Source organism: Esox lucius, chromosome 1 (genome assembly GCF_011004845.1).
Source record: "Esox lucius isolate fEsoLuc1 chromosome 1, fEsoLuc1.pri, whole genome shotgun sequence".
NCBI lineage: Eukaryota > Metazoa > Chordata > Actinopteri > Esociformes > Esocidae > Esox > Esox lucius.
Window position 1 is genome coordinate 41,110,259 of NC_047569.1, and position 18,737 is coordinate 41,128,995.

At 45.0% G+C, this 18,737-nt stretch overlaps 1 protein-coding gene across 2 annotated transcripts in view; it reads left to right on the forward strand.

Annotated features, from left to right (window-relative positions):
- Positions 1-18,513, forward strand: part of tenm4 (teneurin transmembrane protein 4) — a 276,917-nt gene extending 258,404 nt beyond the window's left edge. For both annotated transcript variants that reach the window (XM_029120114.2, XM_013135886.4), the window contains exons 32-39: positions 2,671-2,967; positions 5,654-6,027; positions 6,222-6,600; positions 6,793-7,083; positions 7,305-7,579; positions 7,844-8,139; positions 9,993-10,135; positions 17,193-18,513. In XM_029120114.2, coding sequence (XP_028975947.2) covers positions 2,671-2,967; positions 5,654-6,027; positions 6,222-6,600; positions 6,793-7,083; positions 7,305-7,579; positions 7,844-8,139; positions 9,993-10,135; positions 17,193-17,951 — 2,814 coding nt within the window. In that variant the 3' untranslated portion in view covers positions 17,952-18,513. The remainder of the gene's footprint in view (positions 1-2,670; positions 2,968-5,653; positions 6,028-6,221; positions 6,601-6,792; positions 7,084-7,304; positions 7,580-7,843; positions 8,140-9,992; positions 10,136-17,192) is intronic.
- The last annotated feature ends 224 nt before the right edge of the window (positions 18,514-18,737 follow it).

Consider the following 18,737-nt stretch of genomic DNA (forward strand, 5'->3'; position numbering starts at 1 on the left):
TTAGGGCTCTGCTGGTTTAGGGCTCTGCTGGTTTAGGGCTCTGCTGGTTTAGGGCTCTGCTGGTTTAGGGCTCTGCCGGTTTAGAGCTCTGGCTGTTTAGGGCTCTGCTGGTTTAGGGCTCTGCTGGTTTAGGGCTCTGCCGGTTTAGAGCTCTGGCTGTTTAGGGCTCTGCTGGTTTAGGGCTCTGCTGGTTTAGGGCTCTGCCGGTTTAGAGCTCTGGCTATTTAGGGCTCTGCCGGTTTAGGGCTCTGCCGGTTTAGAGCTCTGGCTGTTTAGGGCTCTGGCGGTTTAGAGCTCTAGCGGTTTAGAGCTCTGGCTGATAAAATCTCTGCCTGTTAAGATTAAATCTTTTCAGCTCTACCTGTTTTGAGTTCTGCATGCTTTAGTCAAATTTAAAATATTCCTCTATAGCAGAGGTTCCCAAACTAGGGGTAGCATATGAAAATGTGGTTGGGGAAAATGTTTTACAATTGACTCTCATAGCCACAAATAAAAAACCTCACTCTCTGTCATCTTTTCCCAGCCTATTGGCAACCGCATGGTATTAGGAGCATGCTCTCCTCCCTCCTCCTGCCCTCCTCTCTTCCTCCTTCCTGCCCTCCTCTTTCCCTCTCTTCTTTGCCAGGTTAAGTGAGGCTGGCTCCTCATTCTCCAAGCTCAGGTTTCCCATTCTGCTCCAACCCTACAGGGAATTCTGCTTTTCAGGAACACGTTGCTTTTAGTGTAAAATAATCCTCCCAATTAGGTGTTGGTGACATTAATTGGCCCGGGTGTAATTGGCCCTTCACAGACCGTAGACCCCACCATGCTGCTGGCTCTGTCTCCAAGTGATAGAAGACAGCTGGGAGAGACTAGCTTCCACACCCCCTCACCCCACACCTCCACACACCCATCCCACACCCACCCTCTCACACATGCCAACATACCTGGAGAAAAAAGAGAGAGACTGAGAGGGAGACAGCGAGAAACAGAGAAACCAGGAGTGGAGGGAAATATAGCGCCATAGTTAAAGCCTACGGATTTCTTTCACCAAATTTCCCCCAAATCTTCCAGATGGTGTGTGCATAGAGCTCCTCTCCCCAGTCAGCCTGATAAGACTTTCATGTTCTCACTTTCTTGTCTAATTTGTTTTTATCTCCTCCACCTCCTCCCCCTCCTCCCCCTCCTCCCCCCTGTGCTCAGCGGAGGGATGAGAACAGTGTTGGTAGAGGAATGTGAAGCGACGGCGTGCTGCTGGCAGGCACAGACCAGCATGGATATAAGACCAACACAGTGTCTCACCAGACCCACCATGCGGCCTGTGGATTAGTTTGTTTGAACGCTTCTCTCTGCTCTGATCTCTGTGTGTCTCTGGGTCGAGCCAGGCCGCATGCGTTAGAACAGAAACCCACTGTAAAGAGTCCTCCAAAACACGTTCTGATCCGTTGACTTCCTCTGCGGTGTACAGGAGCAGAATTGGCTTTTTTTTAAGCCCTCTCTTCCTCTTTCCTGTTCTCATTTTAAGAAGTACATTTGGCTTGACTACGTCTGGTAACACACTGCTCTCTAATCATTACTGCCTGAATTAACCAAGCTCCCACTAAGTTTTCTTGTCTGAATTTTTACACTAACACAGAATGATGGTAATTGCAATGAATTAATTGTCACTTCAATGATTCCTGTACTCCTGAGACATTTCCCTGACTATCGTAATAAAAAAATAATCACATTTCTTAGTTTCTTCAACAATCTTCCATTTCTGGACATATTGCACTCTTACAACCAGACTGTTATTCCCATCATAGCACATTGTTCTACACTGCAGAAGTGGTAGTAGCTTAGATACTTAAAAGGGAATATCACTATTTTACAACTTTACGTTAAATGTTTCCTTACCCTGAAAAGATGGGCCAAGAGATGCAGTAATCAATGGTTCATGGTTTTACTTAAATGGACAACCTTCAGCTAACTAGTCACCGCTAGCAATAAATCTCTGGAAGTAATGGGGCATGTCATATGTTTATGGCCAAATCATCAATCAAAAATTTAGTAGATTTCAGGGGTTTTTACCATTTTGGTGTAAAGATGCGGGTTGTAAAATAGTGAAAATCTCAGTTAAGGGAAAGGTATATGGGATATTTGTCCAAACAAGGCCTCTGCAGTAAACTAGTCCAGTGCATAAAACTGATCCTAGTTGCAAAGCTGTGGTTTAGTGAATCCTTATCTGTTTTCCTGATTCTCCTTTGCACTTCAGTTTTGTTATCTTTTTTATTTTCATTAGTGTTTTCCGTATGTACTTTTATTGCTTCTCATTTAACCACATCATAGCGCTTTCCACCTGAGTGCCCTCTCTACAACACCAGACAGCTGTGCCCTATCTAGCAGTTTGATTGTGCAGGTGGTGGTGTTTCAAGCTGAGGCGTTCCAATTCTCCTTTCCACTCATCTCTCCTTTCTTTTCTTCTTCTGTTATCTTTTCTTGTCCTCCTGGCCCTCTTCATTTAAACAATGTTCTGAGCCTTTGACTTTCTCCACTGAAGTGTCTTACAGCATGGAATTAGATTTTTTTGGGTGGGGTGAAAGAAACACTTAGTAAAGTTGAAGTAATCTACAGTGTGTCTGGTGAGTATTCTTATGGTGACACTTCCCTCTCTTGTACTTTCCCCTCACTTTTCCTCTCCTCTCTCTAAAGGTCCACAACAGGAATCTTCTGTCCCTGGACTTTGACCGCATCACACGCACGGAGAAGGTTTACGACGACCACAGGAAGTTCACCCTGCGTATCCATTATGACCACGCGGGCCGCCCCACTCTTTGGTCGCCGAGCAGCCGTCTGAACGGCGTGAACGTCACATACTCATCTGGGGGGCACGTGGCGGGCATCCAGCGGGGTACCATGTCTGTACGCATGGAGTATGACCACGACGGAAGAATCACTTCGCAGATCTTTGCCGACGGAAAGTCTTGGACCTACACTTACCTAGAGAAGGTAAAGGAAGGATTGGAGGATGTACAGTGTCATTTAAAGTGTAGCAGTTATTGCTTCTTATTGCTTAAAGTACTTTACGTAGTACATTTACATAATATATTAAATACATGAAATACAATGTTAATGATCCCTAATCAAGTAATAATTGGACATTAATTACAAAGCCTTAATGCATTGTTTTATATCAAGATCGACAAGTTCCAAATGGCACTATGAGCTCCTTGGGAAATCAGAGCACTGTGAAGTCTCTTATTAAGGCACCATTTGGGACTCAGATATTTTGATCTTCTGTGAAGTGACAATGTTTGTTGCTAACGGTGTTTGTTGCTAACGCAGAACGCCTACTGTGATGAGGACACACCATATCAAAGATCCACTGGTTTAACATGCACAGAGAAATATGTTTTATATTACAGTGCCATCAAGAGGCCCTTTTACATCAATGTTAACCTTTAAATCCCGCTGTCAACTCCTTCTGCTGAATTATCAAGTTTGGACCTTGCAGGGGTGAGGTTGTGGAAGACTGTTTCTCTGTCTCTTTCTCGCTTTCTCTCATTTTTTACTTCTCTCTATTTTCTCCACATTTTTCTCTGTTTCTTTCTTTCTCTCTGTTTCTTTCTTTCTCTCTGTTTCTTTCTCTCTCTCCACATGCATTATATATTGTTAGTGCAGACAGCTTGACAAGGCGTTGCACCTAAAATAGACTGACAGGAAGTGGAAAGGAGAGAAATGTCACTTTGACATTGTTAACTAAAGCTGGGATCTGAGATAACTACATACAGCACAGCCTGGCTGGTTATACCAGTTAATTTAACAAAATGGCAGTACAGCTTTAATTTAGCAGATTTGTGTCTGAGTCAAGCTGGAATGACAGCTGGTGTGAAACTGCACAAGAATTTTACAAGATCATTTTGTCTCCTTCATATCACCAGATCATTTAGTCTCCTTCATATCACCAGATAATTTAGTCTCCTTCATATCACCAGATAATTTAGTCTCCTTCATATCACCAGATCTTTTAGTCTCCTTCATATCACCAGATCATTTAGTCTCCTTCATATCACCAGATCATTTAGTCTCCTTCATATCACCAGATCATTTAGTCTCCTTCATATCACCAGATCATTTAGTCTCCTTCATATCACCAGATCATTTAGTCTCCTTCATATCACCAGATCATTTAGTCTCCTTCATATCACCAGATATTTAGTCTCCTTCATATCACCAGATCATTTAGTCTCCTTCATATCACCAGATCATTTAGTCTCCTTCATATCACCAGATCTTTTAGTCTCCTTCATATCACCAGATCTTTTAGTCTCCTTCATATCACCAGATAATTTAGTCTCCTTCATATCACCAGATCATTTAGTCTCCTTCATATCAGCAGATCATTTAGTCTCCTTCATATCAGCAGATCATTTAGTCTCCTTCATATCACCACATAATTTGGTCTTCTTCAAATCACCACATCATTTAGTCTCCTTCAAATCACCAGGTAATTTAGTCTCCTTCATATCACCAGGTCATTTAATCTCCTTCATATCATCAGATAATTGAGTCTCCTTCGTATCACCAGATCATTTTGTGTCCTATATATACAACAATTCCTTCTACTTGTAGGGAATGATAGTTTGAAATGGGAGTGTGTGTGGTTTGTGTGTGTGGTGTTTATATCTGGTGTGTGTGTGTGTGTGCATCTACATTGCCTGAAAGCTTGTCTCGTGCTGCTAAGATCAAAAGAGTCCCCAAACAAAAACACTGAGCCAAAAAACGACAAAGGAAGTGCATTTTAACCGATTGGCCTGTTGATCCTGTTGTTCCTGTTGATCCGTTTGATCCTGTGGATCCTGTGGATTTTGTGGATCCTATTGATCCGTTTGATCCCGTTGATTTTATGGATCCTGTTGATCCATTTGATCTGTTTGATAATGTTGATTCTGTGGATCTGTATGATCCTGTTGATCCGTTTGATCCAGTGGTTCCTGTTGATCCTGTTGATCGTCCCTTAAGACCGTGGGATGATACCACAGGAACACTTTACAAGAAAGCACAGATTTTATGTGAATCATTGAAGACATCAAAACTGTGGTTGAATCTCTGAGCTCTGCTCCCGACCTGACTTTCCTACCGTGGTAGTCTGGATGCATTGATGTTACAGTTTGATATTCCTGTGTTCTTTTCTAGCACACTCTGTCATTTCAACATTTCACCAGTAACCTATTTAATGTATTTACGGTACATACAGGCTTGCAGTATTGTACTAGTTACAGTTACTGTAGTGGAAACTTGAACATGAGAACCAAAGTATGACATTTTGTTGGTATAACCACTGCTGAAAAGAAAGTTGGCTGTGGTGTTTTTCTTTTGTATTGCTTTCTGTTATTGGTTTCTATATGGTTATTATATACTATAATGTGAGTAGTTTGTAATTCGATATGAAGGAATAGTTGTAGGGGGAATGAACTGAGTGTATTATATATGTTTTTATCATACAAGGAAATTAATAAAGAGTAAACCATCTTATAGGCACACAAAACTAGACTGTTCAATCAACTCCTATATGACTTGGAATTGTGCATGTAAAGAATTATAGATCTTGATAGAACTTCGGACCATTCATTTCTAGAACATTACCTGGGAAAAGGTCTTACATTAAATATATTACCTCTTCTTCCTCCGTCAGTCCATGGTCCTGCTCCTCTACAGTCAACGTCAGTACATCTTCGAGTTCGACAGGAATGACCGTCTGTCCTCCGTGACCATGCCCAACGTGGCCCGCGTCACCCTGGAGACAACCCGCTCCATCGGCTACTACCGGAATACATACCACCCCCCAGAGGGCAATGCCTCGGTGCTGCAGGACTACAGCGAAGAGGGTCGGCTGCTGCAGACCACCTACCTGGGTACAGGTCGCAGGGTTCTGTACAAGTACGGCAAGCTGGCCAAGCTCCTGGAGATCCTGTACGACACGACGCGTGTCGCGTTCAGCTATGACGAAGCGGCAGGCATGCTCAAGGTGGTCAACTTGCAGAGCGAGGGCTTCACCTGCACTATAAGGTACCAGCACCACCCACTGTCGAAATCTGTGTCGTTTAGCATTTATACGCATGCGTGTGCCTTCTGCGAGTCACTCTGGACAAGAGAGTCCACTAGATTACCGAAACGTGAAAAAGTGTTCTTTATGTGGAGTGGATGGCTGAGTTGGGATCTCTTCACCACATGGACTAACAGTCCCATCTGCTTCATCACAGGTACCGCCAGATCGGACCACTCATCGACAGGCAGATCTTCAGGTTCAGCGAGGAGGGGATGGTAAATGCCCGTTTTGACTACGTCTACGACAACAGCTTCCGGGTGACTAGCATGCAGGCGGTGATAAACGAAACGCCCCTACCAATCGACCTGTATCGCTACGACGACGTGTCGGGGAAGACGGAGCAGTTCGGGAAGTTCGGCGTGATCTACTATGACATCAACCAGATCATCACCACGGCCGTGATGACACACACCAAACACTTTGACGCCTACGGAAGAGTCAAGGAAGTCCAGTATGAGATCTTCAGGTCACTGATGTTCTGGATGATGGTCCAGTATGACAATATGGGCAGAGTGGTCACCAAGGAACTAAAGGTTGGTTTGTTTACAGATTTGTTTGAGCTCATTTGTCTAAACTTTTATGGGTCCTTATAAGACTAATAGAAATTGCTAAAACCTTTTTCATCAATTCATAAAATATTAATGTTTTCGAAGATCGCCATAGAAGCTCACACCAAACTATCAATTGACTGACTGACTGACAGATTGACGGATACTTTGTCCCAGGTGGGTCCATATGCCAACACCACACGCTACACCTATGAATATGAAGCCGACGGGCAGCTACAGATCGTATCCATCAACGACAAGCCGTTGTGGCGCTACAGCTACGACCTGAACGGCAACCTGCACCTGCTGAGCCCTGGGAACAGCGCGCGCCTCACGCCGCTGCGCTATGACCTCCGGGATCGTATCACTAGGTTGGGGGACGTCCAGTACCACCTGGACCAGGATGGCTTTCTGAAGCAGAGGGGCAACGACTTCTTTGAGTACAGCTCGGTTGGTTTATTGGTTAAGGTACGAGACATGTGGTGCTATGACAAGGTGGAAACATGGCTCTAACAAATCCAGTTCAAGACATTCTCCAGGGTTTTGGCAGTGATGCCACTACTGCCAGTGTTAGATGAAGTCATGCATACCATTTGTAAGATTATGCCACCAGAATGTAGTCAGAGGGAGTGTGTGTATATATATATATATTTAAAGGGTTGCTATTTTTCTTAATTATCCTTCTGAAGGTCTACAACCGGCTGAGTGGCTGGAGTATCCGCTATCGGTATGATGGTCTGGGCCGGAGGGTTTCCAGTCGATCCAGCCTGGGTAACCACCTCCAGTTCTTCTACTCTGACCTGTCCAGCCCCACACGGGTCACGCACATGTACAACCACACCAGCTCGGAGATCACCTCGCTCTACTACGACCTGCAGGGGCACCTCTTCGCCATGGAGCTGAGTTCTGGGGACGAGTTCTATGTGGCGTGCGACAACATCGGCACTCCACACGCCGTCTTCAGGTAATCGGCCGACGTCCAATCACGTTCATCTGTCCCGCAGCGAGGCGGCGTTGTGGAAGACTACATTCAGGGTGTCCAATGATGTTCAGACACAAACAGTTGCTCATTATTTAACGTTGTTCTTTTCTTAAATGCATTGATATTTCCACTGAATGATTGCTGTTTTTCAGAATTTAAGTGAAGTGATATCAGAATATGGAGGGAACACTGTGACATTTGCAAAGCGCCCTTGGACTCATTTGACTTTCGATATTGATGTTTCAGTGGCTCGGGCGTGATGATCAAGCAGATTCTCCATACTGCGTTTGGGGAGGTGTACCTGGACTCCAACCCCAGCTTCCAGCTCATCGTGGGGTATCAGGGGGGTCTGTACGAGCCGCTGAGCCGTCTGGTCCACATGGGCCGAAGAGACTATGACACCATCGCCGGGCGATGGACCACACCTGACCACGACATCTGGAGCCGGCTGAACGCTAACAACATCGTCCCTTTCAACCTGTACATGTTCAAGAACAACAACCCCCTGAGCAACAGCCTGGAGACCAAGTGTTACATGACAGGTGAGGGAAGGAGGGAGAACAACTAAAAAGAGAGTGAGCAGCGCCCCATGATGCAGTTTGTCTACAACTGAATTCCATGTATTTTACATTCAAATAACACATTGCCACACAAAAAAGTGTGTTCAGGACATCAAAGTGAAGTGCTTTGTCTCTACCCTGAGAACAGCTACACACACAGAAACACACTCAAGGCTTGTTGTTTAGCCTCCTTTCAGAATGCTTCAACCTCTGTTCTATGGGACTTTTATTTTCCCACTGGCTAACGGTTTTGAAAAGCGCTCAGAGAAGGGAACAATGCCTGCCCTGAAAACTCCCCTCTGCTGTTGAGCATTCAGGTCCTCCAACCAGCATCCCTCACTGAAGCCAGATGTGTGTCTGCAGTACAATGAGCCAGGTAATGGGAGGTTTTGGCAGTGACACACACGCCCCCCACACACACAGGAAGGTGAAAGGCATTGAGAGGTCCCCAGTGGAGGGCTGGCCATGAGCTGTTGAACCAGGCAGCCAGCTCCTGTGTGCCTGGCAACATGACTGGCAAAGGAAGAGAATACTTTCAGAATAAAGGTATCGTTCCTCCCTGCTTCAAAGCACCAATGGGCTTCAGGCCTTCAAAGAAGCAGGTTCTTCTTCTCCATGTCCCACTAAGAGTGTCGGTTCGATTATTGTGCTACAAATTATGGTCTTTTTCATTTAGCTGGCATGCAGTGATTATGACTTCAGTCTTCCAAGTCCTTTGTCTGTCTACCTGTCTGTTTATCTATCTGTCTGTCTGTCAGTTTGTCTGTCATACCCAGACTACTAACCAGAGTTCTAGTCTGCTGGCCAGTCTGCTTTGTGAACAGTCAATGGATACAGTACAAATCTTTCATTGAAATGATTAAAAGGAGCTGTAAAAAACACAGTTTTGGCCTTTAACCATCTGTTGGTTCAGCTCAGCGGTCCTCCATTAGCATTGTGACTGACGGCAGAATGATAAGTAGACTGCTGTAAACACCACAGTAGTTTCTGCCTGTGAGACGTGTGTGTTCCAAATGACACCCTACCTGTGACCAGGGTTTACAGGGTGGCACACTACTTAGGGAATAGGGTGGCATTTGGAAGGCAGGCATGGCTACTACACCAGAGTGGTTTCAGCGACTGCATGGTGATTGATGGCTCTGACATTTCCATTCAGCTGATTACCAGGGTCCTTCCACGGCCTTCAAACAAACCCCTATTTAAAACAGGTGCCACGGTGCTGCCACAGTAACTGAAGTGGGGGGGGGACACGTGGGGCACCCCAGGTAACCACCCTCTACTGTCCCTGACAGATAAAGACATCACAGGGGGTTGAGGAAACAAACAACTCCAAATGAACCCGGCTTTCAGTCAAACGTTTAGGTTTTCTGCAAAGTGATATGAAGTCCTCTGAGAACACTGTTCAGCCACCTTGAAAACTACTATGAAAAAAACAGTTGAGGTGATGTGGCAGGCAGACAGACAGGCAGACAGACAGGCAGACAGACAGGCAAACAGACAGGCAGACAGGCAGGGGATGTATAATTATGCAGGAGTTAGTAAGGAGACACACAGCTGATGGAGAGCCCCTCTGAGAGCTGCCACCCGTGTTGATAGCCAGTCACCAGTCCTTTGCCGCGTGTTGGACTGGAGGAGATAATTCCTGCAATCTTCTGAAGACGTCTCCAGAGACAAATCAAGTATCTACTTTTTAGCCTTGGACAAGTATCTGTAAGAAGGGGTGTTTTTAGGTACCCAAAACATAAACCTCTGTTATCATTGTGCGCATGTGTGTATGATTACATTTCTGAGGGGCAGTTAGGGCAGCTAGTGACATCATACCATTTCTTCCCTAGATGTGAACAGCTGGCTGGTGACGTTTGGCTTCCAGCTGTACAACGTGATTCCTGGCTACCGTAAGCCCTCCACTGACACTATGGAGCCGTCCTACGAACTGGTCAGAACTCAGGTCAAGACCCAGGACTGGGACAGCACCAAGGTAACACTCCTGGTCCAGTGAGGGAGGCACCCACCTATTCATTCCCACCGCTATCCCCTCCAACATCCATCTATATTCCTCCGCTCTCCTTCCGTCCATTTACCAGGGTTTGTGACCCTCAAGTCCAGGAACGTGTCCCTTGTTAGGGGTATGTTGCCCAGCCCCTCAGCCTGGAGACTGGTGACTTAGTATTGGGAAACAGGGTCATATATAAACAATTGTAGTAATTGAGTTAGCTGCCAACAGGGAGACTCTGCACCCATGTTCTCATCACCACCACCACTGGAGACCATTGATTTTATCTCTGTAACCCTCTCTGAGCTCTGGGCTGAGGCAGGGAAAACATGCTCTGGTTAACGTGTTAATCAGCCCTTCAAGCCGCCTGGTACCTCGGAGTCCAGATGAATAATTTAACATGTCACACAGACACGCACACACACACACGAAAATACACACCGTGCTGTGGTTTTCCTGCATAGCTCTAGTTACAGTTAGTGACAATTGCCCTCCTCTGAACTACACACATTTTGACCAGAGGTCTATGGAGTTAAAGGAGTTTAAGTGTTGATGCTCTATGACCGGAGTTAGGGTGTTGATGCTCTATGACCGGAGTTAGGGTGTTGATGCTCTATGACCGGAGTTAGGGTGTTGATGCTCTATGTCAGGAGTTAGGGTGTTGGTGCTCTATGTCCAGAGTTAGGGTGTTGGTGCTCTATGTCAGGAGTTAGGGTGTTGATGCTCTATGTCAGGAGTTAGGGTGTTGATGCTCTATGTCATGAGTTAGGGTGTTGATGCTCTATGTCAGGAGTTAGGGTGTTGGTGCTCTATGTCCAGAGTTAGGGTGTTGATGCTCTATGTCAGGAGTTAGGGTGTTGATGCGCTATGTCCAGAGTTAGGGTGTTGATGCGCTATGTCCAGAGTTAGGGTGTTGATGCTCTATGTCAGGAGTTAGGGTGTTGATGCGCTATGTCCAGAGTTAGGGTGTTGATGCTCTATGTCAGGAGTTAGGGTGTTGATGCTCTATGTCAGGAGTTAGGGTGTTGGTGCTCTATGTCAGGAGTTAGGGTGTTGGTGCTCTATGTCCAGAGTTAGGGTGTTGATGCTCTATGTCAGGAGTTAGGGTGTTGATGCTCTATGTCAGGAGTTAGGGTGTTGATGCTCTATGTCAGGAGTTAGGGTGTTGATGCTCTATGTCAGGAGTTAGGGTGTTGATGCTCTATGTCAGGAGAGAGACCACTGCACCGAAAAGGAAGGTTTTGAGTGAGAAACAGAAGGGTTAAAATTAGGAGACCACTGCAATTTAAACGCTTTTGTTACTCACTCAAAACTTTCCTTTTCAACTTTTTTGGAAAGAAAAGATAAGGTGCCGTGGTCTCTTAATTTTTCTGGAGCTATATGTAGATATATATGTGATGCACACATATATCAGCCGGCAGTCAGTTATTTAATGTTTTAATTCTAATTTCTTATCAGACTTTTTCATTTTATTTTTTTCACTTGGATATTGTGGGTTACTGTGTGTAACTAAAGCTGGGAAAAGTCTGTTTTTATATTTTCATTTCAGGCTGTAAGGCAACAAAAGGTGAACATTTTGAAAGAGAGTGTTGACTTTCTATGCCCATGGTAAAAATGTAAATATATATATATATACATACATTATTCTGCTCCTCCTCTTCCTCTTTCTCATCTTTTGCCTCCTTTTAACTTCTACCAAAAAGTATAAAGCACAAAGATGCATGACTGTGGGAGAGGATTGACAAGTTTTCATGTGTGAGAGAAACATGCAACAATGAGGCGATGAACCTCACAAAGAAGCTGTGTTTGTCTGATGTTTCCCACTCTCTGAAGCAGCCTGTAAAGTCTCAAGCTGGCCGCAAATCAGTGGCCGCCAATACCCTGGCAACCAAACATCAACAACCACTATGTACTTTTCTGTTGAAATAACATAATTGTTTTAATTGTCTTGACAAATTACTACTATTTGTGAATGTTGCCATAGGGGTTTGGTTATTGGCAATGTTGTTCCTAAATGTACATTTTTGGCACTGAAAAGACCTTCTAAGGAGCTGCTTAAAGGTTTTAGTGCCTGGCACAAGGGGCACCACAACTGATTTTTCACCTGGTCAATACATGGATTTGAACCAATGACCTATCAGTTTCTGGCCCATCACTCTAATCACAAGAATATTGTAGCTTTATGATGTTGATCCACACTTAGGGCTTTAAGTCTGAGCCTTACACCATAAAAAATAAATGTTGTAACTAACCTTACACCATAAAAAATAAATGTTGTAACTAACCTTACACCATAGAAAATACATGTTGTAACTAGCATTACACCATAGAAAATACATGTTGTAACTAACATTACACCATAGAAAATACATGTTGTAACTAACCTTACACCATAGAAAATACATGTTGTAACTAACATTACACCATAGAAAATACATGTTGTAACTAACATTACACCATAAAAAATAAATGTTGTAACTAACCTTACACCATAGAAAATACATGTTGTAACTAGCATTACACCATAGAAAATACATGTTGTAACTAACATTACACCATAGAAAATACATGTTGTAACTAACCTTACACCATAGAAAATACATGTTGTAACTAGCCTTACACCATAGAAAATACATGTAACGAACCTTAGTTCATAGAAAATACATGTTGGAACTAACATTACACCATAGAAAATACATGTTGTAACTAACCTTACACCATGGAAAATACATGTTGTAACTAACCTTACACCATAAAAAATAAATGTTGTAACTAACCTTACACCATAGAAAATACATGTTGTAACTAACCTTACACCATAGAAAATACATGTTGTAACTAGCCTTATACCATAAGAAATACATGTTGTAACTAGCCTTACACCATAGAAAATACATGTAACTAACCTTAGATCATAGAAAATACATGTTGTAATTTAGGATGGGTTTGAAATCTCTAAAACACACTTTTTGACAAAATTTTCTTATACAAAGTCCTGTCCTATTTTAGTCCAGTTATATTCTTATACATTGTCCAGTCCTATTTTAGTCCAGTTATATTCTTGTACATTGTCCAGTCCTATTTTAGTCCAGTTATATTCTTATACATTGTCCAGTCCTATTTTTGTCCAGTTATATTCTTATACATAATCCCATCCTATTTTAATCCAGTTCAGTTCTTATACATCGTCCTGTCCTATTTTAATCCAGTTCAATCCAGTTCAGTTCTTATACATAGTCCTGTCCTATTTTAGTCCAGAGGGAGGAAGAGAGGGGGGACACAGGGGGAGGTAGGAGGAGAGGGGGAGGAAGGAGGAGAGGGGGAGTAATAAAGATGGGGTTTAGGGGAGGTTACAATCTTTCTTTTTTCAATCAATCAAATGTATTTCTAAAGCCCTTTTTACATCAGCAGCTGTCACAAAGTGATTTTACAAAAAACAGCAGTTATATTGGGTTATGTTCTGCAGTAGTTATTACGGGTTATGTTCTGTAGTTCAATTCCTGGCGTCTTAATTTAAGAGACGAGAGGCAAGCTGGAAGGAGAGGGCTTTATTTTCAGTGAAGTGGCAGCAGTCCAACATCCATCCTGAGGAACAGTGCAGTCACTACCGGATGAGATCTGGAAGACTGTGTAATCTCTGCCGGATGAGATCTGGAGGACTGTGTAATCACAGCCGGATGAGATCTGGAAGACTGTGTAATCACTGCCGGATGAGATCTGGAGGACTGTGTAATCACTGCCGGATGAGACCTGGAGGACTGTGTAATCACTGCCGGATGAGATCTGGAGGACTGTGTAATCACTGCCGGATGAGACCTGGAGGACTGTGTAATCACTGCCGGATGAGATCTGGAGGACTGTGTAATCACTGCCGGATGAGATCTGGAGAACTGTGTAATCAATGTCAGATGAAATCTGGAGAACACACACAGACACACTCACAGACACACACAGACACTCACAGACACACACAGACACACTCACAGACACACTCACAGACACACTCACAGACACACACACACACACACACAGACACACTCACAGACACACACAGACACTCACAGACACACACAGACACACTCACAGACACACACACACACAGGATTGATCTAAGCTGCAGGCTTATTTCACCCCAGACCATGTAGCGGTTGTCTCTCTGTGGCAGAGAGCATGTTGGGAGATGTCTCCACTCATCCCTCTCTACATCCTCCCTCCACTCATCCCTCTCTACATCCTCTCTCTGCTCATCCCTCTCTACATCCTCTCTCTGCTCATCCCTCGCTACATCCTCCCTTCGCTCATCCCTCTCTACATCCTCCCTTCGCTCATCCCTCTCTACATCCTCCCTTCGCTAATCCCTCTCTACATCCTCCCTCCACTCATCCCTCTCTACATCCTCCCTCTGCTCATCCCTCTCTACATCCTCTCTCTGCTCATCCCTCTCTACATCCTCTCTCTGCTCATCCCTCTCTACATCCTCCCTTCGCTCATCCCTCTCTACATCCTCCCTCCACTCATCCCTCTCTACATCCTCTCTCTGCTCATCCCTCTCTACATCCTCCCTTCGCTCATCCCTCTCTACATCCTCCCTTCGCTCATCCCTCTCTACATCCTCCCTCCACTCATCCCTCTCTACATCCTCTCTCCGCTCATCCCTCTCTACATCCTCCCTTCGCTCATCCCTCTCTACATCATCCCGCTCTACATCCTCCCTCCAGTCATCCCCCATCCTGCTCCCTCCCTCCCTCTTTCCCCCCTTATTCCCTCCCTCACATTTACAGAATTAGGCTCTGAGTTAGGGTTAGGGTTAGGGTGAGGGTGAGGGTGAGGGTTAGGTTTAGGGTGAGGATGAGGATGAGGGTTAGGGTGAGGGTGAGGGTGAGGGTTGGGGTTAGGGTTGGGGTTAGGGTTGGGGTTAGGGTAGGGGTTAGGGTGAGGGTGAGGGTTAGGGTGAGGGTTAGGGTTAGGTTTGAGTCCAGGCATAAATGTCTGATTAATGAGGGTAAGAGTTAGGCTTAAGGTTAGGTTTTAAGTTAGGTAAGAGTTTGTAATGGTACTAAATTGCCAGGATCTATGGTGGTGTCAGGTGTGATTAGAAGGTTATGTGGTGGTGTCAGGTGTGATTAGAAGGTTCTGTGATGGTGTCAGGTGTGATTAGAAGGATCTATGGTGATGTCAGGTGTGATTAGAAGGTTCTGTGATGGTGTCAGGTTTGATTAGAAGGATCTACGGTGATGTCAGGTGTGATTAGAAGGATCTATGGTGATGTCAGGTGTGATTAGAAGGTTCTGTGATGGTGTCAGGTGTGATTAGAAGGTTCTGTGATGGTGTCAGGTGTGATTAGAAGGTTCTGTGATGGTGTCAGGTGTGATTAGAAGGATCTATGGTGATGTCAGGTGTGATTAGAAGGTTCTGTGATGGTGTCAGGTGTGATTAGAAGGTTCTGTGCTGGTGTCAGGTGTGATTAGAAGGATCTACGGTGATGTCAGGTGTGATTAGAAGGTTCTGTGATGGTGTCAGGTGTGATTAGAAGGTTCTGTGATTGTGTCAGGTGTGATTAGAAGGTTCTGTGATTGTGTCAGGTGTGATTAGAAGGTTCTGTGCTGGTGTCAGGTGTGATTAGAAGGATCTGTGATGGTGTCAGGTGTGATTAGAAGGTTCTGTGATGGTGTCAGGTGTGATTAGAAGGTTCTGTGATTGTGTCAGGTGTGATTAGAAGGTTCTGTGCTGGTGTCAGGTGTGATTAGAAGGATCTACGGTGATGTCAGGTGTGATTAGAAGGTTCTGTGATGGTGTCAGGTGTGATTAGAAGGTTCTGTGCTGGTGTCAGGTGTGATTAGAAGGATCTACGGTGATGTCAGGTGTGATTAGAAGGTTCTGTGATGGTGTCAGGTGTGATTAGAAGGTTCTGTGATTGTGTCAGGTGTGATTAGAAGGATCTACGGTGATGTCAGGTGTGATTAGCAGCACAGGGTCCCTTCAGGAATGACCGTCAATAGACACGCTGAACCCTCTTTTCAGGCCCCTCAGCCTGCCTGTTAGAAACACAGTGTCTCCTTTTCTAAATGTCATACCTGTCAGGACCAATCAAAAAGACAAGCACTTGCTAACAAACACCACAGGCCCTGTCTCCACAATGTGTGAGAGGGTCACAATGTCAAATAATAATGTACAAATTGTCAATGTCTTTGCATGCTTTTATATTTCATTGGTACCCAACAAGACCTACATATGAATTTAATCTACAAAATAGAAGCATAGGACTGTAAAATCAATATGGTAACGGATGAACCAATTGTCAGAATTCAGAACAAAGTCTTTTGGGGATATATACTTCATCGATATTTAATGAAAACAATCTTCCAGACACAGATTTTATTAAACACATTCAAACACACCTTAACATGAAACAGACTAGTTCTGCACAGTTAAAGCAGGGGCCAGGGGGTGTGTGAAGAATTAATGAAAGACTAAGATTCTGTCTTGTGAAAATTGAGAGATCTGCTGAAAAGCTGGCTTATGCTTGGGTGTCCGTGTGCGTGTGCACGTGTGTTCGTGCGTGCACGTTTGTGTGCTTGTGTGTATGTCAGAAAGAAGTAGAGTGATTGAGTGACGAAGAGAGAATGGAAGATGGCATGTTATCATGCTGACAGACCAGACTTCAGACCAGACAAGACACTGGGATTTCTCCAGTCTCATTCAGAGATTATGTTGGGATTTCTCCAGTCTCATTCAGAGATTCTGTTGGGATTTCTCCAGTGTCATTTGGAGATTCTGTTGGGATTTCTCCAGTGTCATTTGGAGATTCTGTTGGGATTTCTCCAGTCTCATTGAGAGATTCTGTTGGGATTTCTCCAGTGTCATTCAGAGATATAGTTTTTTTAGTGTTATGTTTGTTTGAAACAGTTATATCGAGAAGGTTGTATCCTCATTCTTGTGTTTGTGTGTGATTACAATTAACTCATCTCAAAATTAACATGTTATAATATTGCCGGTCTTCTAACCAATTCCGTTTCGTTTTTTTGTCTTGTTTTCATGGCAGTCTATCCTTGGCGTGCAGTGTGAGGTCCAGAGACAGCTGAAGGCCTTCGTGAAGCTGGAGCGTTTCAAACAGATCTATGGTGCCAGTGCTGCTGGTTGCCCTCAGAATGCTGGCAAGACCCTCTTCGCCTCCGGAGGATCCATTTTTGGCAAGGGTGTGAAGTTCGCCATCCGTGATGGCCGCGTGAGCACCGACATCATTAGCTTGGCCAACGAAGACGGACGGCGCATGGCCGCGGTTCTTAACGACGCGCTCTACCTCCAAGACCTGCACTTCACTATTGATGGTGTCGACGTGCACTACTTTGTGAAGGCGGGCTCAGTGGAAAGCGACCTGTCACTCATTGGGATGACGGTGGGGCGGCGCACCTTGGAGACGGGCGTCAACGTGACCGTGTCTCAGGTGAACGCCGTGCTGAACGGCAGGACGCGGCGCATCACGGACATCCAGCTGGAGTACGGCGCCCTGAGACTCAACACGCGCTACGGTAGTTCCCTGGACGAGGAGAAGGTCAGAGTGCTGGACTTGGCCCGCCAGAGGGCAGTGGCCCAGGCCTGGGTCCGGGAGCGCCAGAGACTGAGAGACGGAGAGGAAGGCTCACGCTCATGGACCGAGGGGGAGAAGCAGCAGCTTCTGGGGTCTGGAAGGGTGGCAGGATACGAGGGGTTTTACATAGTGTCGGTGGACCAGTACCCAGAGCTGTCAGACAGCGTCAACAACATTCACTTCATGAGACAAAGTGAAATGGGCCGAAGGTGACAGGATGAACAACATCGGCATGTTCTGAAGTGAGGGAGCGACAGCTGGGGCAACGACCTAAAATGCATTCTATTCCTTAAGTAGCTCAGTACTTTAGATGAGGACTCATCAGGCTATGGGTCTATAAGGCCCTGGTCTAAGGTTGTGTATTACTTAGGGAAGGGGGGGCCATTTGGTTGGAATGCAGACCTACGGTTGTCCAGAACATAAAACAAAGGACTTCTTGCCAAAGACAGTTGCGTACATGACCACTTTTTTGTTTGTCTTTTTCAGTTGACTTGTGTACTGAACTTGGATTTTTCATACACTCTACGAACTAAACCTAATGGTTTGGCAGCCAAATGGCTGAACACTATTTACAGTAGACTTCTCATTCTGAAAGATTATTTAACAGTCTTTGCCCTCCAAGTGTGGCTGCTAAAGAAAGAATATGTCATCTATACTTTGTCTCTACACTCTGTTTGTGACTGTGTGCAGAGAGACTGGTGAGGAGAGAGACACTGGTGAGGAGAGAGAGACTGGTGAGGAGAGAGACACTGGGGAGGAGAGAGACACTGGGGAGGAGAGAGAGACTTGGGAGGAGAGAGAGACTGAGGAGGAGTGAGAGACTGGGGAGGAGAGAGAGACTGAGGAGGAGAGAGAGACTGAGGAGGAGAGAGAGACTGAGGAGGAGCGAGAGACTGAGGAGGAGCGAGAGACTGAGGAGGAGAGAGAGACTGAGGAGGAGAGAGAGACTGAGGAGGAGCGAGAGACTGAGGAGGAGAGAGGATAGAAATGGTGATAATT